This window comes from Sceloporus occidentalis, unplaced genomic scaffold, assembly GCF_023333645.1.
Source record: "Sceloporus occidentalis isolate IW3139 unplaced genomic scaffold, rSceOcc1.0.p SCAF_4, whole genome shotgun sequence".
In the NCBI taxonomy this organism is placed as follows: Eukaryota; Metazoa; Chordata; class Lepidosauria; order Squamata; family Phrynosomatidae; genus Sceloporus; species Sceloporus occidentalis.
In genome coordinates this window covers 84,754,132-84,781,076 of record NW_028316984.1, presented here as the reverse complement: position 1 = coordinate 84,781,076, position 26,945 = coordinate 84,754,132, and the positions used below count along the sequence as shown (strand labels likewise).

Sequence of the window (26,945 nt, the reverse complement as noted above, 5' to 3'; positions counted from 1 at the left end):
AGCGAATCAAGAATCGGATTATAGGGACATGGTTCCCATTTGAATTTGCGTTCAATCCTAATTACAGAGTGCCCGCGTTATACACGGGTGCACTTTACATGGTCTTAAACATACGCGCTCAAGCCGCGGGGAGCGCACGGGGCAGAAGGGGCAACACGTCCCATTCAATGGGTGCGTGTGCCCGTGGTGCCCTGTGCACCGCTGCGCTGCCGTGCCACATGCACGAGCCCCATTGTTTCCAATGGGGCTTGAGCATAGGCGGAATTCGCCTTACGTGGGGGGGGCCGGAACGGATTCCCCGCATAAGGCAAGGGCCGACTGTATAGGGAAATCATTCCCATTTGAATTCACGTCCGATTTCTCTAGCAAAAACCCGAATCAGCAGTGGATAATCCGGGTTATCCTGACACTTTTCCAGAAGTTCTTTTGCAAGGGACCATGTCCAATCCGGGGCAAATTAATGGGAACGACAAGGGTGTCCAAATCGGTATTTTAGGAGGGGAGGGCCAATGTTAAAGGGGCTAGTCTGGGGTGTCACCCGCTTTATTCTCTTTCCTGGCATTCCCAGCACCATTTTCCCATTTGCGTAGCCTTTCCTCTGTGGTGCAGGAAGCCATCACGTGTGTGTAGCCGAATAAATTTTTTTTAAATGTAAGCTTTCAATCACCTAGGCACTCTGTAAGGTTTCCAAACAAAGCTACTTGCTACATTGAGCTCAAAGCACGGTAAGCATATTTCCCCCCTCACCACCAGCATAACTGTCCCCTGCTGCACAGACATAGAGTGTCAGAAGACCCATTGAACACAATTTTAAACTATTTTTCCTTTGGTGATTGAGCACCTAAGTGCCTAAGTGCCTAAGCGGCTTTGCATTCATTTGATTTGCTGTGGTTGGAGCCAGGTGTGGGCGGGGCTGGCATAGCAGACTCCATCTTGCAAGAAAACAGACTCCTCCCCTTATGTTCTCTCCCACATGCACAACAAACTTACTCAGGCAAGTGTGGTACAACTGTACCTTTAATAAGAAAATAACTTTGTATCCAGTAGATGATAATTCAAAACATAAAGTCCATTCTTCAAGTCAGGCTTCTCCACTTCCCATCGTGACATGGCTTGTTTCCCAAAGCTTCTCTTGTGGACTCCACCACTCGTCCTCCAAATCCTCCAGGTCTCTGGTTGTCCACTCCCCAGAGCCCACAAAAGCCCAGACTCCCTCCTCTCGAGGATTCTGTCGCCTCTTCTCCTCTTGGGGCCTTTGCTTTGGCCGTAGGGTCCTTCTTGGAAGAGGCACAGGGACTCTGTCCCTCTCTGGCCTCCTTAAACCCTGTTCTTTCCCTTCCCCGGCCACTGCTGCCTGACCAGCTCTTCCGCATCCATCCTTCCTCCCCACACGCCTCAGCCCTTCTGCTTTTATAATCCTTTCAGCTCCTCCTCCTTCCTCCACTGGCTCCACCTCTGGGTTAACCTCCTCCTTCCCCTCAACCTCCACCACCTGGCTGCCCTTAGTCCCTTCAGCTCTCTCCACCTTGGTGAGTACCTCACTAAATAACCCCCCCCCCCCAAGAGAGATGACGGGCGTGAGGGCATCCAGGTGGCCTGTCGAGAAAAGAAATCAGCATTAGAATGGAGAAGACCCTGTCGATGACAAATTGAGAACGCATATGGCTGTAAGGCCATGTACCAACGCGTAATTCAGGGATTCGTGTCTTTCATGGAGGCTATCCAAGTCAAAGGAGCATGGTCTGTTACTAACTGAAAGGGTGCCCCCCACAGGTAATACCGTAGCGCTGTGACAGCCCACTTGATCGCTAGGGATTCCCTTTCTATTGCTGCATACTTCTCCTCTGCCGGTTTCAACTTCTTACTTAAATATAAAACCAGATGTTCACCATCCTCCCACAATTGAGACAGAACTGCTCTTAGGCCCTTATCCGAAGCGTCCGTTTGTAGGACGAAGGGTTTAGAAAAATCGGGGGCCCTCAAAACTGGAAAACTGCACAAATGTGCCTTCAACCTCTCAAAGGCCTTCTGTTCGACTGCTCCCCACCTGACCCGTCGAGGCTGATCCTTCCGAGTCAGATCTGTCAGCGGACTGGCAAGATGCGCGAAATGGGGAATGAACCTTCTGTAATAGCCCGCCAAACCTAGGAACTGTCGCACTTGCTTTTTAGTTTGCGGGATCCCCCAATCTTGCACTTTTACTATTTTATCATTTAAGGGCTTTATCTTCCCCTGCCCTACTATATGGCCCAAGTACTTCACCTCCCGACATGCAATTGCACATTTTTTTTGGATTTGCAGTAAGGCCAGCTGCCCTCAATGCTTCCAGAACTAGAGACAAATATCTTAAATGCTCCTCCCACGAGTCACTAAAAATAATAATATCATCAATATATGCTGCAGCACAAAAGGATAAATCCTTCAAAATTATGTCCATAAGGCGTTGAAAGGTGGCTGCTGCCCCATGCAGGCCGAAAGGCATTCGAGTAAATTGGAACAGTCCTTTGGGTGTGGCAAAAGCTGTCTTCTCCCTATCCTCTGGCCTTAACTTAATCTGCCAATACCCTTTTGTTAGATCTATGGAGGACAAGAACTGGGCCTGCCCCAGTCGGTCCAACAGGTTTAGTGCCCCTGGCATTGGATAGGCATTAAACTTAAAAATCTTATTCAACTGGCGGAAATCCACACAAAACCTTACTGATCCATCTGGTTTGGGGACCAGAACTGGCAAACTACGCCATGGACTAACGGAAGGTTCAATCACCCCCAGCTCCAACATTGCAGCTACCTCTTTGTTAATCACTTCCTGTAGTCTCCAAAGCCAGGGTCTAATGGGTAACCTGACTATAGCACCCGGCTCAGTTTGAATAGCATGTTCCCAAAGATCGGTACAACCTGGCTTTCCCTGAAAAACATCGCCGAAATTCTGCTGCAACCCTCTCACCTGTGATAGCTGCTCTTCATTTAAAGCTGACAAGACAGGTATATCCCCGGTCTCTTGGAAATCCTTGGCCTGTGGCCCTACTAACCCCTCCTCTTCCTCCTCTAATTCTTCCTCCCCATCTCTGAAGAGGGCTTCTCGGACCCTCCATGCCTTTAGGAGATTAATATGGAAAATTTTCTTCTTAAGAGGGTCTCCCTCCATTCTGACCTCATAATCCACCGGTCCCACCCTTCTGACTACCTCATAGGGCCCTTGCCACTTTGCGAATAATTTTGCTTTTTGGGCTGGTAGAAGAACCAAGACCTGTTGCCCTATTTGCAACTCCCTTTCCTTTACTCGCCTATCAAAATCTCGTTTCTGATCGGCTTGTGCCTTGGCCAGATTTTCCCGGGCCACTTGTCCCATTTCCTTTAAATGCTGCCTCATCTGCAAGATAAACTGCAGCTCCGACTGGGAATTTTGAAGTTCCTCCTCCCACCCCTCCTTAACGATATCCAAGATCCCTCTAGGTTTCCATCCAAAGACCAACTCAAAAGGGGAAAATCCCAATGATGATTGCGGCACCTCTCTAAAGGCGAACAAAAGGGGCTCCACTAGCTGTGGCCACTTCTTGGGATTCTTTTCTATGAATTTCTTTAACATACTCTTTAAAATCCTATTAAATCTTTCCACCATGCCATTAGCTTGGGGATGATAAATTGAGGTCCTCAAGGGACGTACATCCAGTATCTCCCACATTTTCTTTAGGGTCTGACTCATGAAGCTCGTTCCTTGATCTGTCAGGATTTCCCTGGGGAATTCCACTCATGAAAAGATTTTCACCAATTCCTGAGCAATCCGTGAAGCCTGCATTGATCTCAAGGGGACTGCTTCTGGATAACGGGTCGCACAGTCTACCACTACTAACAAATACTTGAAACCTCCAACCGCCTGTTCTAGCGGTCAAACAATATCCATTGCTATCCGGGAAAAAGGCTCTTCTATAATGGGCAGAGGTATCAGCTTCCCACCCGGAGGTCCCTTCCCTTGGAACAACTGGCATTGGGGACACAAATTACAAAAAGCCTTTACCTCTGCAAACACCCCCGGCCAATAAAAACGTTGGATTACCCGCTGCGTAGTCTTTTCTGTCCCCAGGTGACCTGCCATGGGAATCTCGTGGGCCAACCTCATCACCTCCCCTCTCAGGGCCAGCGGTACCACTAACTGTGCTTCTGGGTCTTCCGCGTCCTTTTTTGGAGGAACTCGATATAACAGGTCTCCTTTTAATTCAAACCGGGGCCCTTCCCCGCTGGCCTCCTCTTGCACCTGTCTAAAGGCTTCTTTTAAAGAGGGATCATCCTGCTGCCAGGCAACCACCTGGGCTCTTCTTAATCCCGCCAAATCGACAACCACAGGCCCTACAGCCTCCCCTTCTAAACTCTCTGCCTCCCTTAACAACTCACACCAGCCGAGCCAATCCCGCCCCAAAAGGGCTTCTCTTCTCAAGGAGGGTACCACTCCCACCTTCAACCTTTGTTTCTTCCCTCCTACTTCCACTTGGGCCCATACCGCCTTATAGGGCTTTATGTCCCCATGTATGCATCGTACATTCACCCATTGGACCCCTGTGACTTTGGGTACCTCTCGCACCAAGGTCTGGTTACACCCCGAGTCTACTAAAGCCTCCACCTTCCTTCCATTTATTCTCGCCTCCACCACTCACGGTGGCGAGGGTTTTCCACTTACCTGGGTAGCTTTCCCAGCGTCCACCCAGGAACATTCTATACCGGGACAAACTTGACGAATATGGCCCTCCATCCCACATGCGTAACAGACCACCGGACGACAAGCCATCACCTTAGGGTCCACTTTCGTTGTCCTTTGAGATTCGGCTTGCTCCATATCCGCAAGTGCCTCTTCCTCCAATCCACGATGCATCCCCGCCAGGGTTGGCTCAAGTCCTCTTCCCTGGCTAGGTAGAACCCGGCTTCCTCCTGGCGGAATAACCTCTGGACATCGTTGGGGCTGCCCCAACTCACTCTCCTCTGCTGCGGTAAAGGCCTCCATTAAAGTTATCGCCATCTCCAAATCCTTGGGATGATGGCAACGCACCCACTTACGTGCTGGAAGTGGCAAAGCTCCCACAAATTGTTCCACTAGGACCAACTCGGCTACCTCTCCTGCTGACGTCTCTGTAGGTTTTAACCACCGCAAACCACAGGCACGCACCTTCTGTCCCAAGGTCCTCGGGTGCAGGCCCGGCTTCCACTGTAGGTCTCTCAGTCTCAAGCGATATGTTTCCTCTGAGATGTTAAGTGTTTGTAAAATTGTCCCTTTTACTTTTTGGTAATCCTTTGCCTCCTCGGAGGACATTGTGTCTACGGCTTCTTGTGCCGGTCCGGTTAGGCACGGAGTCAAAATCAGGGCCCATTGTTCCTGTGGCCATTGGGCCGCGGCTGCCACTCTCTCAAACGTATTTAGAAATGCTTCTACATCATCTTGGGGCCCCATCTTCATGAGTCTCAGGGGATTTAACCTCTCCGTCCCCGTCAACGCCCTCTCCTGTTCTTCGGTTGACCCCAGCCGCTGAGCTCGCCACAAATCGGCCAGCTTCGTGACCAATTGTTCTTGGGCTTGCTGCTGGGCCCTGCAGACCTGCTCTAAGAACCTGGCTTGTTGGGAGGACATATGTTGGAGGAGAATTTGCTGCTGTTCAGTAAGCCAACGGAATAACTGTTCCTGTTTAGCCCTTGGCCCCGCCCTAGGGTCAGTGCCCGCATTCTCCACCAATGTGGGCAGGGCTGGCATAGCAGACTCCATCTTGCAAGAAAACAGACTCCTCCCCTTATGTTCTCTCCCACATGCACAACAAACTTACTCAGGCAAGTGTGGTACAACTGTACCTTCAATAAGAAAATAACTTTGTATCCAGTAGATGATAACTCAAAACATAAAGTCCATTCTTCAAGTCAGACTTCTCCACTTCCCATCGTGACGTGGCTTGTTTCCCAAAGCTTCTCTTGTGGACTCCACCACTCGTCCTCCAAATCCTCCAGGTCTCTGGTTGTCCACTCCCCAGAGCCCACAAAAGCCCAGACTCCCTCCTCTCGAGGATTCTGTCACCTCTTCTCCTCTTGGGGCCTTTGCTTTGGCCGTAGGGTCCTTCTTGGAAGAGGCACAGGGACTCTGTCCCTCTCTGGCCTCCTTAAACCCTGTTCTTTCCCTTCCCCGGCCACTGCTGCCTGACCAGCTCTTCCGCATCCATCCTTCCTCCCCACACACCTCAGCCCTTCTGCTTTTATAATCCTTTCAGCTCCTCCTCCTTCCTCCACTGGCTCCACCTCTGGGTTAACCTCCTCCTTCCCCTCAACCTCCACCACCTGGCTGCCCTTAGCCCCTTCAGCTCTCTCCACATTGCTGAGTACCTCACTACACCAGGGTTGGTGCCTAAGCGATTGATTGACTGACTGCTCAACCCAAAACAAAAATAAGAAAAACAGGTTTTAAGATGCAATGGGAACAGGGAACAAAAATAGTCCACGTCAAAATGCACTGAAGAAATAGGTGTCACAATGACGTCTAATCGCCTAAGCATTTCAGCAACAGCTCAAAGTAAATAAAAAAAAAAAACAGAAAAACTGGTTCCACAAATGGGAATGGGGAGCAAAATAAATCCACGTCAAAATACACCAGAGACATGTAAATGGGAATGAAATGTGAGCTAATAAAAACCAAGTCCGTATGCGCCTGGTGGAATGGGAACAATAACCATGATTTGAATACAATTCCAATACTCGATCTGAAGCGGACTCGCAGCAAGATATGTCAGTTTATATGCCCAGTGGGAATGAGGTTTAAGAAGACATGTTTATGGCCCGGTACAGATGAGAAGAAAGGGACGGCCTCACAGCTGCGGCAACAATCCACTGCCAAAAGGAGCTGTGAAATGGAGTTCCTTCCCGTGATGCTAAGCTGCCATTTGTTCCCTGGGGTGTCGCGATGACGTGTCTTGTGCACCAAGCTGTTTGGACACGTCGCACATGACACGTCATTGGTATGCCCGCTGTCTAAACATGCGTGCACCAAAATGGCAGCGCACATACATACTAGGGCTGCTGCGCGCTCCCAAGCCCTAGTATCGGCACAGCCACACCGCTTTTGGCCCATCTGTACTGGGTCTATGTAAATCACACTGGGTCTGCTATATGAGGGAAGGACAGCTGTATATTCATCAGTGATGGTTCCCATGTAAAGTGCAGAGTTTCTCCAGACGCACATACTTTGTAGAATATGGTTGCTTGGTCAGAACTACCCCTGCTCTTGAAATTTCAGGGCCAAAAGCTGAGGCCTAAGGGTGATTCCTTATGATATCACAGGGGAGTGGGCCCTGGCAATGTCACTGAAACTTTAAGCAGCAATCACAGCTGTTCACAGAGTATGCCATTCAGAACAAAAACATCAAGTCTAACAACTAAACACACACACTTTTCAAGATTGCACTCTCTCAAGTTCCTCGCCTTTGCCCTGAGGACTAGAAAAGAGGGGCCAGACCCTAAGATTTAGGAACCCTGTTGTAGAACTCTTAACAGGAAATCACACTGGTTCGTTGAAATGAACAGTTTACTGCTTTCCAAAAGTATGCCTCTGCTTAGGCAAAATCCTGATAATTTTCAGGAGGGAGGGGAAAGGAGGGACTCTTTCTTTGGCCATTACTATGGAAGCATTACCACTGGGAAATCAGAGGCTAATTTCAGAGGAAATATTATCACTGGGAAATCAGGCACACAAGCCTTGTCTGTCACACCCAAAGACATCACAAGTGAGTGTATATCTGATCCCAGATCGCCTTGGGCCAAGGATGACACTCAAGCCATCACATAGCACTGACTCCAGAGCAAACTGAATTATTTGATTCTAGGAGCTGCATCTTGGCAACATTTTATTGTTTTCAGGATACAGAAGAGGAGTAAAAGCTAGGAAACAGCCATGGACAAATGAAAGCACAACAGGGTCTCCATTAGGTACTCTTCTTGAGTCCTGGGGGGTGCTCTCACTTGCTTATACTCCGTGTTACAAATCGAATCCAAGGTACATCGTTCCTATTAGAAACCAAATTAAATCTAGAACAGTTCTAGAGCAACCCGCAATTGTCCCCGCTAGAAATCGAATCGTACAGCGGTTTATAAATTTGATTCGTGTTTTCGTCATTTAACGCGGGTTAAAAAAATAGAAGGGTCTAACCTACATTTTTCCCTTGAATCGGGATAGGAACCGGAGCATTTAAATAGGAACGACAGCCTTTGAAATCAGGTTAGCTGGATGGGAGGAGCGGAGTGCGATGGGGCTGGCCTTGGGGGAGTTGCCCTTTCTGTCCCCATCCGTCGTGGCTGTCACCATTTTTGCTACCCTCACCCCTTTGTCTGCTGTGGTCTTTCAATAAGAGATAAGGATTTTTTTTTTATTTTTTATTTTAATGGTTTACAGGCGCTTAATCTCTTCAGCGCTTTAAGCGCCTGAAGTCCCGGCTGCTCAAGCGCCTGCATCTGCCAAAGGACTACAAGGCTTCCCCCGGTGGATTGCAACCTCCCCTCTGTGTGGGGAGAACCCATTTCTAACGGAGGAGAGGCAAGAAGGGAAGCCTCCTCTCGAAGAGGCATTCCCTGCCCGCTTGGGCACTGATTTCGCCCAGGCAGGGAAGGGAAGCCTCCTCGCGAGGAGGCATCTGATCTCGCCTAGGCAGGGAAGGGAAGCCTCCTCGCGAGGAGGCATCTGATCTCGCCCAGGCAGGGAAGGGAAGCCTCCTTGCGAGGAGGCATCTGATCTCGCCCAGGCAGGGAAGGGCTCTGATCAATGGGGGGGGGGGGGGGAATAGAGCCTTTCTCCCTCTCTTTCTCAAACGGAATCTGCCTTCTCCTCCAACCCTGGAAAGAGAATCTTTGGGAAGAGTGCTCCCTCCCTGCTTTTCCAGCAGCCTCCTTCATTGATCTCTGGGCTCTCTGAAGGGATTCTCCTTGGCTGTCTTGGGAGACATGAAGAGGGGATGCTGTCCTGCAAAACCCATCCCCATAGTTTCTCTGGAAACAGCTTGGGCTCCCCAAATTTGCTTTGCCAGAAGCCTCTCCCATTGATCTCTGGGCTCTCTGAAGGGATTCTCCCTGGCTGTCTTGGGAGATATGAAGAGGGGATGCTGTCCTGCAAAACCCATGCCCATAGTTTCTCTGGAAACAGCTTGGGCTCCCCAAATTTGCTTTGCCAGAAGCCTCTTCCATTGCTCTCTGGGCTCTCTGAAGGGATTCTCCCTGGCTGTCTTGGGAGACATGAAGAGGGGATGCTGTCCTGCAAAACCCATCCCCATAGTTTCTCTGGAAACAGCTTGGGCTCCCCAAATTCGCTTTGCCAGCAGCCTCCTTCATTGATCTCTGGGCTCTCTGAAGGGATTTCTCCCTGGCTGTCTTGGGAGACATCAAGAGAGGATGCTGTCCTGCAAAACCCATCCCCACAGTTTCTCTGGAAACAGCTTGGGCTCCCCAAATTCGCTTTGCCAGAAGCCTCCCCCAGCCTGGGGTCTTTCTTCCAAGGCAGCAAAAGTGCTTTGGGCAGTTTTCTCTCCCTCAACCATCCTTCCCCACGAATAATTGCAGGACTCATAGGCACTTTAAGCGCCTCCTCGTTGGTTCTTCTATAACAAACCGCGAAATTTAAGCGACGTTATGATGACGTTGCTTTGATTGACAGCCCCAAAATGGTGAGTGGGAACGAAATAAGGCTAAAACCGATTTATATATACACCGTTTATTTGAATAGGAACGAAAGCGGCTCACTTAAAGCGAATCAATTGGTAAATGAGAACGAAGAAAAAAAAGCGATTCGGAACGCGGGATAAGACCAGGGTTATTTTGAATCAATTTAACTGATACCGGTGTATTTTAAAGCGTTGTAAATCGCAAGTGGGAACAGGCTCCTGCTTCAGCATCACCTCTGAGACCGGCCTTCACTCTGGATCTATTTTACCTTCGTTTAATCTGAAATTAACAACAGTCTGGGGAGAAAAAACAAACAAACAAAAAATCAAGAGCTGAATAGACCAGCAAAAAACATTTCCCTAGATCAAGAGAAAGATTTTTGACAGGGTCTCTTTTTCCTTTATTAGTCTATGCTATTGTTAGGCAAGAGACAAGCCAAAACAAAGAATTTTTAATCTTTTCAAACTGTTTTCAGAAAGCATCATCTGATGAAAAAGAAACATAATTTAAAACCAGGGTGTGAAAACTGGCCCTCCAGACACTGTTGAACTGCAATTCCCCTCATCCCTGATTATTGGCCATGCTGCCTCAGACTGGGGGCACTGAAGTACAGCAATATCTGGAAAGCTACAAGTTCCACAGCTCTAATTTACCAACATCAGACACTACCAGTTCCTCAAACTATTTTATTTTATGCTATGGAAGAACTTTATAAAGAGGTGGGGATGAGGGAAGAATAGTATAAACTGGCTGTCAGCAAAAAGTCCCAGATCATCTACTTTACAACCACTGTGAGCAGCTGAACTTTGGCAGGTTACAGACCACCCAGAAGAGGCGCCTCTCTTTGCTGCACAGCTGCGCCGCAGCATACAAAAAAGCGGCTCCTTCTTGCGGCGGCGCAAAGCCCCAAAGACGGCGCTGTAACATATGGAAGCTGCGCACCTGCGACGTAACAGTTATGTGCCGTATGTATGGCGCTGCGCAACTTCGGCGCATGCATGATGTGCCAGGGTTGCGGGGCGCGTGCATGCACCACCCCGATGCAACCTTAGCACGTCGTGGACGCGCCACAAAGGGCCTGTCTGGAAAGGGCCTATATTTCAATGCTGGTGGTAGTTCAAAGACTCCCCCCGCCCAAACTTAACTTAGGGGATGAAGACATGCTGCACCGCACACTGTATTTCAGTTTTCCACCTCCTCCTCAGCAGCACCTGCTTCTAGTATCTGCTGCATGCTGTGCCTAATGGTAGACCAGCTATGATTAGATATTTTGACTCAATATATAGTGACTACATCTTCCAAGATAGAACCTTAGAAAAGTTATTTTTTTTTTTTGCTCTACAGCTGCCAGAATGCCCTAGCCAACTGCACTCTGAAAAAGTAATTGTTTCAAATTCAGTAACAGGGATAAGGCAGTTTGATCTGTGCACTTACTGCAGTATTTTCAGAACTCGGATAGCAGACCGTCTGGCAACCAAATGCAGCTATAGAAATGGCAAGGCAGATGCCCACTGTCCCAGCTGCAAAAGCAATCCCTCGCAGTGCTGTGCAGTAGAACTAAAGAACAAGACAGACAAGGAAAGATGTGACAGTCTTTTAGTTAAAATCCACTCATATTCTACTCTATAACAGATGAAGGCGGGGGGGGGGGGGGCACGGGGGAGAACAAGTCCTATGACACTTGATGGACCAACAAATGTATTATGAGCAGCCTTCCCCAGCCTGGGACCGTTCACTCATGTTGAAGTGTAAATCACATCACTCATGGACAGTCATGTAATTCTAGTTGGGAATGATGGATGTGGAGACTATCACATGGGGAGAATCAGGGGATTAAAAAGGCATTTTCCTGGGAAAGTCATGTGACCGTGGCAAAGCTTTTCAGACAACATCGGGATCTAAGAGGACTTATCCCAGGAAGGACCAGGAATGCTCCAGCAACAAACCATTCATGGATGTCCCCATGAATGGTTTGTTGCTGAACCATTCCTGGTTCTTTCTGGGATAAATCCTCTCAGATTCTGGTGTGTGTGAAAATCTTGGCTGCAGTCGCATGACTTTCCCCGACAAATGCCTTTTTATTCCCCTGATTTCCTTCCATGTGATATCTCCTATATGTGTGGAGGATGCCAGGTTAGAGAAGGCATAGGAATGAACATTTTTCAGATGCTTTGATGAAGTTTATGGCGGGTTACACACCACCATTTAGTACGTATTCTATACGTACTAGGGTTAGGAAGGGGCGGTGCTTCCGCACCCCCTAACCCTAGTACGTATAGAATATGTACAAGATGGTAGCGCCCTGTTCATACGGGCGCCGCCATCTTTACATATCGGACGCATAGCGTCCAGACGTGTTGTGGCGCCTATGACATCGCGAATGCGCCAGCGGCGCCTCGCGACGTCACAGAGGCGCCGTAAGAAGGAGCTCCATTTTGGAGCTCCTTTTTTGCTCCGCGCGGGAGCCGCGCGGTGTGACTACTATGGCTCCCGCACGGAGCAAGCGGCGGCGGCGGCAGACCGCCGTAAAGTATGTATCTGAAAGGTCACTGTGTAATGTGTTTTAAAAATGCCTTCTGCATTCCTTCCTTGCCTCCTTCATTTTTTAAGATGTGGATTACTATATATTCTGAAGGTTCACTGACATATTTCTAGATGCTTCCCTTCTCAACATTCTCCTCAATCGTATTAATGCACTGACCATGTAGTAGTTTGTTTTTTCCAGGTTTCAAGGCATTTTTTCCATAATTTTCTTTCTGTACACATCTTTTTCTTTCTTTGAACTCTCTGTTCAAAGTATATAAACTCTCTATATACATTAAGGAGTCCTGGTGGTGCAGCCACTCCAGCCAGGGACTCAGGGTCAACCCAGCCTGGTCACTAAAATGAGTACCCAGCTTGTTCGGGGCAGTTAGCTTACACATTGTAAACCGCTCAGGGAGGGCTTGAGTACACTGATAAGCACTGATAAGCAGTATAGAAATGTACTTGCTATTGCTATTGATTAACTTTGTTATTTGTTTTTTATATATATAATGACTTCTTTCTTTCCCTTCCTCAACATTTTGTTTCAGTTGTAATATTAGTAATAATGATAGTGATAATGATAATAACCCCAGTTGATCTCTGATAATAAATTCAGTTGAAACAATTACAAATTAAAAACAGTATAAATAATTTATTCAAAAAACACATTAAATAATTTAAAAAGTCAAAACATCTTAAACCCCTGTAAGGATACAGATTTTGGTGAAAGCATCAGGCCTCAAATGCTTTAATGAAAAACCAAGTTTTAAGTTGGTGCTGGAATTAAACCAACATTGATACCAGCTGGGCCTCAAGCTGGTGCTGCCCAGGATGCTGAACATATTTAGGGTGAAAAACTCCGGACTCCGGATAGTTCCTTCAAATCTTGGATTAAACCTCAGAGGAGATTCAGTGCTCCACTGACATGATGTGCCCAGAGCCATAGAGAGTGGAAGGTGGTGAGGATCAGAGCTAGACTTTACCAAATGTGTAACGTACCACAAACCGGGTAAGCACTCTGCATCCATGCTGGACCCGGTCAGTGAAGGTGCAGAAAGTCGGGAAAAAATAAAGTATGTCTCTCACATAGAGAAAATTGATCACGGCTGCAGTTACAGCTGCAGTAATGTGGAAGATCAAACAGGCTTTCACCTGAGAGAAACAGAGAGGAAAGCAAATATTATTCATACAGCATAACAAAAGCCACAGCTAAGTAGATGATTGTAGGGGGTTGAGAGTTGAACTCTGGGAGACCAGGGTTCAAATCTCCACTTGGCCATGGAAACCCACTAAGTGACTCTAGGCAAGCCACACTATCTCATCCTCAGAGGAAGGCAATGACCAACCATCTCTGAAGACATCTTGGTAAGAAAACCATAGGCTATGGTCACCGTAAGTCAGAGTCAACTTGAAGACACAGAACAACAACAAAGTAGATAATTGGAATAACAGCAATATGGATGAGAAATATTATAGGAATTTGCTACTTACCCAGCCAATGTTGGGAAATCTATCAGCTATAATGGCAACAATTCCAGCCAGGAGCAACTAGCAAAGGGAAAAAAACAAGTTGAAGGAAGAGATGGCAAAAGTTTGAAATAGCTTAAAATAAAGCTGGAAAAAGAGTATCAGAAATCCCCATGGTATTTTGTTGTTTTTGGAAATGTGCAGAGTTTCATAACATCTGAACAAAGAGGAGTCTCTTACAACACAATCATATGTATGTCTTCTGAGAACTGACATTCATCCTGGTCATTCAGTGAAATTTACATCCACATAAATGGGTAGCAGGTTGCAATCTTTACTGTTAGTGAATGTGAAACTGTTTGGGAAAGACCAGAGCTCAGTAAAGGTAGTTTGGCTTATGATGTCCAGAATCCTCAACCATACTGTCTGGAGATTCTGGGCATTGTAGTCCCAAAAGTCCTTCCCCAAGCACTGGGAAATATGTATGTGAAAGATGTATGCCACTGAAGGGAAGGATTTGTGTTATGATAGTGAAAAGTCTGGGTACCACTAGAGATTCTAGATAGATGTATTAAACTGGTGAGCTTTGAATGCAGCCAAATTAAAATGACCAATTCCCATTTAAATACACAGCTGCATGAGAGATATTTAAAACAGAGTAGAGAAACAATTAGTCCTAGCAATGTTATTGTCTTAAAATATGTCTACAGTTATATGAACCCTAAAAATCTACATTCTTAAGATGTTGTTTTTGATTCTGAAATGCCAAATGTTTGGCTAGATTTGTGCAAAATTTAGGTTCAGCTCTGGGATTCCTACACGGTCGCTGAAAATGTGTGGTCCAGTTTTCTTTTTTGATCTCTGTGTATACCCACAGCTAAGTGGTATGTGGGAAAAGCTCATAGTTCAGTGGTATGCAGATATATTTTCCATGCAGAAGGGGAGATAAACTCAATCTCTGTCCACCCTAGGGGCCCTTTCACATTACATATTGGTAGTACTTTGATCCCACATTAACTGCCATGGCTGCATCCTCTGGATGCAAAGTATTATGGCTTTCTGGCTGATAATTCTAAATCACCCTCTCTAAGATGCAGATCCTAGGAATCCATAGGCAGTTGCCATGACAGTTACAGTGAAATCATAGTGTAGTATGAAAAGGCCTCTGGTAGGGGTATTCTGGAACCATTTGGGAGATAGGGCTCAGCATCTTTCATAACTCTGGCCCGTTACAAATGGGCACCCTAGTACGCGACTAGCGCGTACTAGGGTTAAAAAGGGGCGTCACTTCTTCACGCCCCTAACCCTAGTACGGACCCAATCCGTACAAAATGGCGCTGCCATATACAGATGGGCTCCGCCATGACTACGTCACCACCACGCCGCCTCCAAACGAGGTGGCTGAGGCAGCTGAGGCCCCGATACAGCGGGGAAAGGGCCGGTTACAGGCTGCCCCAAACGGGCGGTCTGTAACCCGCCTCTATTAAGGTTAAACAGATCCATATATACACTTATCTATTGATAAAAGCATCCCACCTATAAAGGAAAGAAAACCTGGATTGCTGCTGATGGTCATTATAGACCAACGCTGGGCAACTATAGCCCTTGAGACATTTTTGGTCTGCAGCTACTATTAGCTCTAGCTGGAATAGCCACCAGTAATGGATGAAGGAATCTGCAGTCTAAAGACATTGGAAGGTCCACATGTTTCCCCATTCCATTTAGACAATGCTACTTGGTATAAAGCAGCTTCCTAGAGAGCTATAAAGGGTGAGCTTGGAAAAGTTACAGCGCTGGATTACAACGCCCATAATTCCTTAGGCAGTGTGACCAGTGACCACACTGAACATAGGGCTCTAGGAATGATAGTCCACAAAGTTCCCCTTTTCCAAACTCTGTGCCCCAAAATACCTTTTCATTGAACTTGTTGTTATGGGCTTCAGATTCAGCATTCAAGTAAGGGGCCTACCAGAGCACCAGATGTGATGGTTAAGACCTACCCTGTGCCCATTATGAACACTAATAGTTTGGTGTGAAAACAGCCCCATTGGATCACACTCTTAGGGTGCAAAAGTAATGCCTGGAATTTCTAGGATTTCCAAATCCTCATTCTACTTACTAGGATACCAGAGAAGAAGTGAATGCCAACATCATCTGTGTAGGAACAGCGGAAGGTGAGAAAAAGACCTCCCAAGGCTGACTGAAGCAATCCCAGTATCACCAGCACTGCCTATAAAAGAAAGAAACTCCAAGGACTACACCTCAGGATCCAGTATTTATAAAACCATAGAAGAAATATTAATATGGGAAAGTAAATACTGTAAGCCAGTGAGGAAGAAAAAGCACATACAGCTGTGCATATTGCTTGTATACAGATCACTTTTTAATCATAACATCATCAATATCCCAATTTCTCTTTAAAACTAGAACCCAAAGTGGCTTACAAATTATAATACAATACAGATAAAGGCTTTAATGTGAGCCAAAACTGTGTTCCTAACACTAGGATTGGAGGCAAATTCTAGGTAATAACAGAGAAATTCTCATCATATTCACATTACTGCTTCTCTACATATTTATTTAATGGTTCAGTAACATATAAAAATATTTATAATGGTAAAAACACTGCAAGATTCAGGAAGTGATTAGGAAAGCAGCAGAAGACAATTAGGTGCATCCTTCTCCTACTCAGCACTGTGAGGGGAGGGGAAAAGTTGGTCCAGCTGAACCATTAATAGTCCAGTCCTTACTACTGCATCCTCCAGAATCCTTAAATTTGTAATCTGATGGGGCACTAGAATTCTCTGATAGAGAATTCTAAATACCTCATTAAACTACACATCCCAGGATTTATTTATTTATCTATCTATTTATTGTTTATTATATTTATTTGTATCCCGCTCTTTTCCCAGGACTGGGACTCATAGCGGCTTCACAGCATTAAAAACAGTACAATTAAAAACATAAAAAATAAATAAAATAAATAATAATAAGTACATTAAAAAGGAATTAAATTATAACAGTATTAAAACAGATAGTTATTAAAAAAAACATATTTTAAGAAGATAAAACTATAAATAAGAGGGGGGGAAACTGTAACAAATGTTTAAAATGGTCTAACATCCCAGCCTGTCCTTATAGCAATTGTAGGTCTTCACCTGCCGGCGGAAGGCCATCAAGGAGGGAGCCATTCTGATCTCCCTGGGCAGGGAGTTCCAGAGTCTATGCGCAGCCACCGAGAAGGCCCTCTCTCGCGTCCCCACCAACTGTGTTTGTGATGGTGTTGGGACGGAGAGAAGGGCTTCTCCAGAGGATCTCAGAGTCCAGGCAGGTTCATACCAGGAGAAACGGCCTGCCAAATAGTGTGGACCTGAGCCATGTAAGGCTTTGTAAGTAATAACCAGCACCTTGAATTGTGCCCGGAAACAAACTGGCAGCCAATGAAGCTGTTTCAACAGGGGCATTGTAGGATCTCTGTAATCTGCCCCTGTTAACAGCCTTTCAGCAGCTCTTTGAACCAGTTGAATTTTCCGAACACTTTTCAAAGGCAGCCCCATGTAGAGCCCATTACAGTAGTCCAAACGGGATGTAACCAAGGCATGTACCAATGTGGCCAGATCTGGTTTTTCAAGGAACGGGCGCAGCTGGCGCACAAGTTTTAAATGTGCAAAAGCACTCCTGGTCACAGCAAAGACCTGGGCCTCCAGGTTCAAAGCTGAGTCCAAGGACGATATCACAAGACTGAAATTGGAAGTATAATCCAGTGTCATCCTGAACGCAATCATGCATATTCACATTATTGCGCGAAAGGTTATCAGACGCATTCGCTTGCATTCCGAACACACTCCGAACGCAATCACACATCAATCCACACTTAAGTAAATTTGGTGAACTAGGGAATTCACAAATCCTATTCCCAGGCTACTGCACATTCGGTGCAGTGTTGTTCGGTGTGATATGCATGTCTGCTGTGGCCCTGGTATTCCCCCCGCATCAATTCCCATGATCTTCTATTTTGTTTTGGCTTCCGGGGCTCCTAGGTCTTCCCTAGCAGCCGGAAGGAAAAGCAGCTGTTTTAAGAGTTTATCACACCAGAGGAATTTCTCTTAATTTTGAATGAAAAGAAAATGGGGCCAGAATGCATTCACGTGAATTCGCTAGTTCAGCGAATTTACGTGAATTCAAATTGCATTCGAACTGACTTCCCATTGCCTATCACACAATAACGTGAAGCCCCATGATTGCGTTCGGTTTGCCATTGGATTATACTTCCAATTTCCCTTGTCTGATAAACTCCTTTGACAGGAAAGAGTGGCGGGGGGAGCTCTCCATGAGATGCCCTGCAAGCTTTCTCTCTGCCCAAAACGGTGGGCTTGGGGCTTGCCCCGCTCCTGGCCCCTTGTGTCCCTCAGGGACCTTTTTGTCTTCCTTCCTCAGGATCATGGGGGTTCAAAAAGAGAGACCCCCTTTTTAATTAGCCCCAAAGAGTTCTTCTTCTTCCCCCATTCCTCCTCCTTTGGGGGAGGATGGAGTGGGGCAGCCTAGGGAATGGGGGGTCTGTTTTCCTCCCCTCAGGGGCATCTCTCTGGGCTCACAACAAACTCCAACTCCCAGAATTCCATAGCCTTGAGCCACAAAGAGTTAAAGCAGTGCCACACTGGGGTATTTCTCCAGTGTGGATGTAGCCTTAATCACCAGCTCTGGTTCCTGCACAGCTTCCCCTCCCCTTTCCTCCTCCTCCTCCGATTCATGGCAAGGAAGCAGCGCCATTGCCTTCAATGGGACCCCCAATGGGCCAGAGAGGGTCCAGGCCCCCCACAACCTGGCTGCAGCAAAGCTCTCCCAAATGGGAGAGACTCCTTCTCTCCCCCCATTTCCCCCATAGCTGGAGACTTAAAGGCACAGACACAGTCACACACACACACAATCATCTGGAGACCCCCACTCCACTTTTTGGGTTTTCTTGGCAGGCTTATTCAGGTGGGGTTTGCTATTGCCATTTTCTGAGGAGGCTGAGAGTGTGTGACTTGCACCAGGCCACCCAGTGGGATTCCATCCCTGCCTTCTAGAATCATAGTCCAATGCTCAAACCTAGCACCAGGTTGCTTTCAACTGGTTTTGAATTGGTGAATTGCCTAAATAACATGAAATAAGGTGTAATGAATGAACAAATAATGTGATTTGCCTAAATAACGTGAAATAAAGGGTTATGAATGACTAAACATGAATTGCCTAAATAACGTGAAATAAGGGGTAATGAATGAACAAATAACATGAAACAAGGCAAAACCATGGTAACTGGAGGCAAGCCCCACCGAAAGTGTAAAAAGGTCACAATCCAATTCTGCCCTCACTGTGTATGTGGAGGGATATTAATTTGAACTCTAGACTAGGAAGGGTACGTATTCATATGATAACTTCTTTTGCATTCGCACTACTTTAGCTTTGGGGTGGGTGCTGTGTTCTTCTGTGTGTTTGACAACCATTCACGTAATAGTGTTCGTTTTTGAATTGGCCCTACTTTCTTTTTTTTCAAAATTGAGAGACATTCCTCCCATGTGATATCGTCCCAAGAGTATACCCAAACTGCAAACCTGTGTCTTCAGGGGGAGTGTGACCCCATCTAACACAGGCTGGATCCCTATTCCTCGATCTGCCCTCTGACTGACCAGGAGCACCTCTGTCTTGTCTGGATTAAGTTTTTAGGCACAGCCATGGCAGGTAAAATGGAATCAAGGTGCTATAACTGTATAATGTGAAAGAGATGCAAAGTCAGAACAAAGGGCAGCTTCATGACAAGCTTTGTTAAACTTCATAATCTTTTCAGTTTCCCCAGGCAAACTCACGTTCGCTCATAGACCCTCACTCACCCCAAAAGCTCTGGGTTGAACCCCAAGAAATTTTTGCAGCAAAGGTGATGTCTCCATGATGTTTCCCACTACTGTTTACACACCTTCCACAGATGATGCACCTGTGAGTGGAAGTAAGAATTAGGAATGCCACAGAATAGCATAAATTTTATATAATCTGTAAATCTGTATGTAACCACTATTTTACCTAGACCCTCAACTGTGCCTTTTTCCTTTATTTTTATTTTATTTATTTTTTTACAAACAGAGCACAATTTAGTTTCGAGAAAACATCCACTAGGATTATGCAGTGAGATGCAAAACTAAAACAGCCCATTAAAAGAGGAAAGTGAATAGACATATATATCTACAACTTGGTGCCCTCCGGGTGTTTCAGATTACAGATTCTATCATCCTCAACCAACATGGCCAATGGTCAGAAGGTATGGGAGTTGCAATCAAAAAAGATCTGGAGGACACCAACTCCCTTCCGTTTATGTCCCATCCTGTAGTGCCAAAATGCAATCTGTCCTACTATTTCGTTTAAATATTTAAATATTACTCAGGTGTTGGCATTTCCCTGATTTCTAGATTTTCATCTTTTTCTTTTCTTTTCTTTTCTTCACCCACTCCTTTGATGTTTTCACTGTTTACTACAAAAATCCAAATAGGCAGGGTGAGTGGGTGGGTTTCACTTCGATTTCTTTCTTTTCTTTCTTTCTTTTTCTTTTTTATTTTTGTATACATAAACTTGATCTACTTTGTATTCCATTATTGTATTCACATATGTTATATTGTTGTCTTCTTACATTATAACTTAATATTCCCCCTCCCCATAATTACATTATATACTCAGTTTGGTATCCGCTAAAGCATTTTTATAAATATTCTTCTTAAACTTAATTATCTCCGTATTGATCCATTTTCCCCATAAAATATTAATGTGATTATGTGTCTGTGCCTTTTTTTTTTTTTTTTTGCTTACTTTTTCCTTCTCCAGTTTCTTTAACATCAGTCTAACAACAATCCATCATTCAGCAGGTAAAGCCTGGAGATAAAATGTTAAAATGCTTTACCTGTGTTAATTTCTGAACACAGGCTGCTGCTATAGAAGTAGCCATAAGAGGAATATCTATTATTCTATGCCTTCCCCTTCACTTGAGTTTCCAATAGCTGCCACCCTACTCTTTTATAACTTTGCTTTAGAACATTTTTACCCTAGTACTCACCTCTGCTATTGCCTCCACAGTGCAAGAGATTCTAGGTTTTGAGCCCAGAGTTCATTCAGTTGTCTGACACAGTTCACATTTGAAGTATTCCTTTCCTAATTTTGTTGCTTTCTCAAGATACTCAAGACGCTTCAACCATTGAGCCAGACCCCTTTTTACAAAGGAGGAAATGTCCCAACTTCACGCAGAGCATTCTGTTCTTTGGTCAGTATAATGCTTTCAACATAGGCCTTCACTTGTGTGTCAACTCGGAGGTTTTGTAGTGCTAAGTTTCCAAATGCAAGCACTCATTATTATGACTGTTCCTATAACTATCCTTCCACACAGAAGGAAAAGAACCAGGCAGCCATACTGATTCATTTCAGCAAATCAATTCTCGCCATTTTTTCCACCAAGACGAGAATGTTTTTTGTAAAGTCACTCAGGATTTACTGTAGCACAGCAGGGATAGGTCAGAACAACATACTGTTGCTTGAAAAATCGACGGCCCTGCATCTATTTTCAAAGGTAATAATGAATTCCCAGCACTGCAAACCTACAAGTCCTGGCTCCACTACACCACCATTTGTGACCTGAACTTGCATTATTTCAGCAGGTCCAGGCGCTTGCATTGAGTTACATATATAACACAGCACATAGAATATGAACTTCTAAATTTCTTCTATTCTGTTAGTAAACAGTATATGTATGCTGAAATGGACCTTGAACAAATCATTCTCTCATGGGCTCACCACAAGAAGTCACCCTTCCAGATTCACTTTTCTGACTGTTAAGTAGCAATAGTAACCTACCTCAGAAGGTCTATGCCAAGGCAGTGGCATCACTGTGGGGTGTGTGTGTGTGAAGGGGGTACGGACCTAAGGGAGTGTGTGACACCACTGCTCCTCGAACACCTACCTTTTAGCAAAACAGGCTGTGGCATTCACCTGGTTCCCTTTAAAGAGATGGTGGAAGTGGGGTGAAGCTCAGTGGGAGGAGAAAGGAGAGGCCCCATAATTCTTTAAAATCAAAATTTCAAGTTTCAAAATTTTTATTTTTATTTTTTAATGAAATTTTATTTTTGTAATTATTTTTCAATTTTCTTTGAAAACATCAAATTTAACCAAATCTACCAAATCTTTACTATGTATATGTAAATACATTTAGGCTGTGCCTATGATATTGTAATTTGAAGGTATAATTTTAATTTTGCTAGTTGTTTATGTCACAATTATTAGCATGACATTCAGTGGTTTATGGGAATTACAATTTATGAGTAACATTAGTACAAAAAAAGCATTACTAAGCATTATTTATGGTGTGAAATGGGAGGGAGTCAATGGGGGGTGACACTGCACTGTGTGACACCAACCCTAGTGACGCCACTGTGCCAAGGAAGGATGAACAAGAGTTTTGAAGCTGTTTTAAAAATATAGATGAGGTACAGAATACTAGGTTCTTTGGATTTGTTCTTGTACAAAGCAAAGTGTTCTTGTGCAAGGCATAAGAGAAGACAAGCAAGGATGAAGCAACCCAAGCTGGATGCTTACATTGGCTAAGGCAGGAAGGGGTTACTCAAGAGGTGACCTCCCTGACTGAATCTGTCCATTTAGCATGCATTTCTTCCCCATTTCTCTTATTGCAGCTCTCTAGAATTTCAAATTCATCTTCATATGGTTCTTCATTTCATGTGTCATTCATACAAATCTTAAAGTCTTCCACAGGTATTGAATGGGTTGAACAATTCCAGTCTTCCCCACCATGGTTTCTGCAGATGTGAGCGGAGGTTATGGGAGTTGTAGTTAAACCATTTAGCATTAGAGCATACATCATCCCTAAGGTACATCTTGCCAAGCACCAGGTTGGGTGGAGGGTAGATGAAGACTGACTGTTGTCCTGTCCACTTAAAGTTTCCCAACTGCATTACAAAATCCTTCCTATAGAATATACAGTGAAATAGGATGCGGTTATTTAGGACCTTATCACACAACAATTTTTGGAACTCCAATCCGAAGCCATTCCGGACCCAACCATGTGAATTCACATTATTACATGATAGATTATCACATGCAATTGCTGTCTATGCGGAGTCATTCCAAGCCCGATCCTAAGTCAATCCAAAGTCACTCCAGAAGTAGGTGAATTTGGTGAACTAGCAAATTCACAAATCTTTCTCCACGGTCAATTTGAATTGTCTTGGTGTGGAATGCAACTTTGCTTTGGTCCTGGTACACACACCCCAACCTACAAGGTGCTACATTTCCCATGATGCGGCGCTGCAATTTTGCGCCATTTGCTTCCAGTGCTCTTGCCTCTGTTGGCCCCCTCCGTCCTTCTGCTTCCTCCTCCTCCTCTTCCTTCTTCTGTCAACCCGATCTTGCCTCCATTTGCACCCTCTGTCCTTCTGCTTCCTCCTCCTCCTCTTCCTCCCTCTTCTGTCAACCCGATCTTGCCTCCATTTGCCCCCTCCATTCTTCTGCTTCCTCCTCCTCCTCCTCATTCCTCTGTCACCCTGATTTTGCCTCCGTTTGCCCCCTCTTCCAGTGCTGCCAAGGGGGAAAAGTGGTTGTTTCCGATGTCGCTGGTGTATGTTGGAGAGCTTCGGGAGAGGGGAGTGAATATAACCTTATATTCATATATTATGTTTTAACGTTATGTTATAACGTGGACAGAGCAGGGCCATGCTTTGTACTTCACACACACCCCTCACCCAGATCTGCAATCGAGGGGTTTCCCAAGGTTTTCTTCCTTGCTTTCTTTCTTTCTGGGTCCATTCACACTGCATTTTAACCTGGGCTCCAATCCAATTTAAATGAGGGTCATTCATACTTGCAGCGGGGTTTTCTATCCCGACTTGGGGGGGGGGGCACGGTATAAATCCCCCTTAACCCGGGTTTTTTTTGTCATGGATTTTCTTGCAATTCTTTTCAAAAGAACCATTTTTTTTTTGCCAATGGGAACTTGAAAATCATTCCCATTGGATTCCTCCCTTCCTCCTCCTCTCCCTCAGCTACCCCCGATCTTGCCTCCGTTTGCTTCCTCCTCCTCTTCCTCCCTCTTCTGTCACCCCAATCTTGCCTAGGTTTGCCTCTCTGTCCTTCTGCTTCCTCCTCTTCCTCCCTCCTGTCACCCCGATCTTGCTTCCGTTTGCCCCTCTGTCCTTCTGCTTCCTCCTCCTCTGTCACCCTGATCTTGCCTCCGCTTGCCCCTTCCATTCTTCTGCTTCCTCCTCCTCCTCTTCCTCCCTCTTCTGTCACCCCGATCCTGCCTGTTTGCCCTGTCCTTCTGCTTTCTCCTCCTCCACTTCCTCCCTCCTCTATCACCCCGATCTTGCCTCCGTTTGCCCCTCCGTTCTTCTGCTTCCACCTCTTCCTCCCTCCTGTCACTGATCTTGCCTCCTTTTGCCCCGTCTGTTTCCTCCTCATCAGCATCCTGATCTTGCCTCCATTTGCCCCCTCCATCCTCCTCCTTCCTCCTCCTTCTCCCTCCTCTATCACCCCGATCTTGCCCCCGTTTGCCCCCTCCGTTCTTCTGCTTCCTCCTCAAGTCGAATTTTCCCCCTCCATTTTTCTCCTTCCTCAACTCGAATTTAGGTGGTGTGTTATTTCACCTGTGCATTTTTGTAACATACACACACACAAATATACATATATATATATACACATGCATATATATATGTGTGTGTGTGTATGTGTATATATATATATATGTACGTATGTATATACATACATAAACATGTGTGTATATACACGTGTCTGTATACATATATACATGTATATGTGTATATATGTATTTATATATGTATTTGGATACCACACATGCGCGCATACACACTCGCGTACACATACTGGAGACCACACATTGTGGGAGTTGCGGACATTGCCAACTTGTTGAAATAGAATAAAAGATAGAACAAAGTAGAAGGGAAGAAGAAACACGAAGCAGTCATTCATGTGAGGTTTGAATTCATGCGAAACAGGAAGTGGCCCCCTTCTTCACTCCGGAACTGTAAAAGTTCTCAATGTGTTCAGAGCCCCATTGAGCATGCACAAGGGTGCCAATTTGAATTGTTGAATTTGCATGGTATGTACTGGTGTGATATCTTACGTTGCATCTGCTCAGCTATGCCTCAGGAATGACCACAATTTCGCTCTTCAAGTGTGATAATTAATCATGTGAATTGGAATAGATTCGAATTGAATCTACTTCCCCTTCACTTCTGAATGGCTTTGGATTGGAGTTCCAATTTTCACGTGTGATAAGGGCTTTAGAGTAAGTGTTGCAAGATCCCTTCTAACTCGTTCTATATGATGCCCTCTGCCCCCCTAGAGATCTAACAGGGGAGCTAGCATTTGGTAGGTGTTAATGTTGTATGCCTTCACATTTACTTAACTTGAATATGGACTTTATCACACAGGGAGAATTGGGAATTTAAATGGTCATTATACAGTGATATTTGCATGATTGTGGTAAAGATTTTCACACACCATCGCGATTAAAGATGACTTATCCTAGGAATAACCAGCAACAAATCATTCATGGGATTTCTCTGTGAATGATTTGTTGCTGGTTATTTCTGGGATAAGTCATCTTTAATCGTGATAATGTGAAAACCGCAACTGCACAAATATTGCTGGATAATGCCCGTTTAAACCCCCAATTTTCCCCATGTGTGATAAAGTCCTATGTATAAATCAGGGGTGGGAGTCATGACCTGCATGCAGTCCTTGTGGATCCAGTGCAACCTTAGGGGACCGCCATCCCACTAATTTTCTTTGACCAAATACGTGGCCTTTGGGATTCCAGAATGGGAAAATAGAATGCCAACCCCTCATGTAAACACAATTGCCATAGCCTGCAGTCCTCATTTCCAAGGAACAAAACCCAGCTAATGCTTGCCTCCCTGGAGTTTCCCAGGTTTGAAAAAACGTTTTGGACTACAATGTCCCAAATCCCTCGTGCATGACCAACAGCCAAGCTGGCTGGTGTCTGTCCACATGTGTCCAAGTTCTGCTCTAATCAATCAGAAAACTGGATTGCAAGAACATAATATACTGCAGTCACACCTTAGATTTTTTGCACAGCTAAACCTTTATTTGCTAAACAGTTGCAATTTAGACAGTAGGTTGCCCACTCACTGCAAGAACTGCCCCATCAGATTTCTTGGAGGCAGCACTGGATTCCCCAGAGACAGCAGGCCCAGATGATCCTGCAGCTGCCGGTGCCATTGCAACAGCACTTGGCTGTCCCAAAGGTGCACGGGCAGTCTCCATGTGAGAGCGTTTGGTGGAGCAGTAGCAGCCCAGGACAGAGACCAATACAATGATGGAAGAGGCAATTATTATGACTAGGGTGGCAGTGGAGAAAGGGAAACTGAGCCCTGTTAGGGAAAGAAGAACAAAGAGTTAACAGCCATGCATAGAAAAGATCCTGAACTGCTGAGCCATGCTCAAAAGCTGGAAAAGTTATTAGACTACATCTCCCAGAATTCCCCAGCTAGTGTGGATACTGGAACTGTGGTAGTTGTCTTTAAAAAAAATCCCTCCCCAAACGCTGTGATACTCTAGTTGGAAAAATATACTTCAGCTGGATTCCTATTATAAGATAAGAAGGAAAAACATCTTTATTGCTCTATACCAATCTATTTTATTGATAGTCAACAATTTCAGATGCTAGAAGTTTGGTCTGTTGTCAGCTTAACAAGAAACAGTTTAGCCTAGGACGACAACTTAACTGATTCTTCACAAAGGTAAACACTTCCAGCCCTAGCTTCAGTATATACTAATTTGTATATACGTATGCATTTGGGGCATACTCATCACCACATTTTCCTGCCAAAACCAGAGCCAGGAAACCAGCCACAGTTTTACAGTCCTTGACAGAGGAAAGACAGGAGTTACTGGAAGGTTTTTTTTAAAATCCTTAAAACATGGCTTATAAATGTTTTAAATAAGCAATAGGGAAATTTGGAGTTCTCACCAAGTGAATCTTCCTTTACTTCACCCCTCATGATAATATTCACCACTTGGTTAGCCGGTATCCTGGCAGCATGTGGTGTCCTCAATGTGGCAGAACTAGCCACAATAGTTACAAGGTCAGAGGTGTTGGAGGCATTCAGCATGGAGGAGTTCACCTGCTCTTCTTTCAGTTCAATGGGACCAAGTTTGATGTCTGTTTCTCCAAACAGCTCTGCAAAAAAGGCAACACAGTTTCACACAAAGCTGGC

General features: G+C 45.3%; 2 protein-coding genes across 4 annotated transcripts in view; both read right to left on the bottom strand.

The window, feature by feature from the left end:
• Positions 1-9,722: 9,722 nt before the first annotated feature.
• Positions 9,723-20,824, bottom strand: LOC149314216 (uncharacterized). Of its 2 annotated transcripts, none has more exons than XM_089523410.1 (7): positions 20,741-20,824; positions 19,533-19,633; positions 15,782-15,892; positions 13,687-13,743; positions 13,195-13,347; positions 11,104-11,226; positions 9,723-9,965 (listed from the first exon to the last, which is right to left on the bottom strand). In XM_089523410.1, exons 2-7 carry the CDS (start codon positions 19,587-19,589, stop codon positions 9,918-9,920), a joined length of 549 nt encoding a protein of 182 aa, XP_089379536.1. In that variant the 5' UTR covers positions 19,590-19,633; positions 20,741-20,824; the 3' UTR covers positions 9,723-9,917. The 2 variants fall into 2 exon arrangements, with proteins under 2 accessions (XP_089379536.1, XP_089379537.1); XM_089523411.1 differs by lacking the exon at positions 20,741-20,824 and adding an exon at positions 20,497-20,530.
• A 4,980-nt stretch (positions 20,825-25,804) lies between these two features.
• The window catches only part of LOC149314215 (zona pellucida sperm-binding protein 3-like), a 15,664-nt gene continuing 14,523 nt past the window's right edge, over positions 25,805-26,945 (bottom strand). For both annotated transcript variants that reach the window (XM_089523409.1, XM_089523408.1), the window contains exons 8-9: positions 26,699-26,908; positions 25,805-26,099 (exon numbers count right to left, since the gene is read on the bottom strand). In XM_089523409.1, coding sequence (XP_089379535.1) covers positions 25,834-26,099; positions 26,699-26,908 — 476 coding nt within the window. In that variant the 3' untranslated portion in view covers positions 25,805-25,833. The remainder of the gene's footprint in view (positions 26,100-26,698; positions 26,909-26,945) is intronic.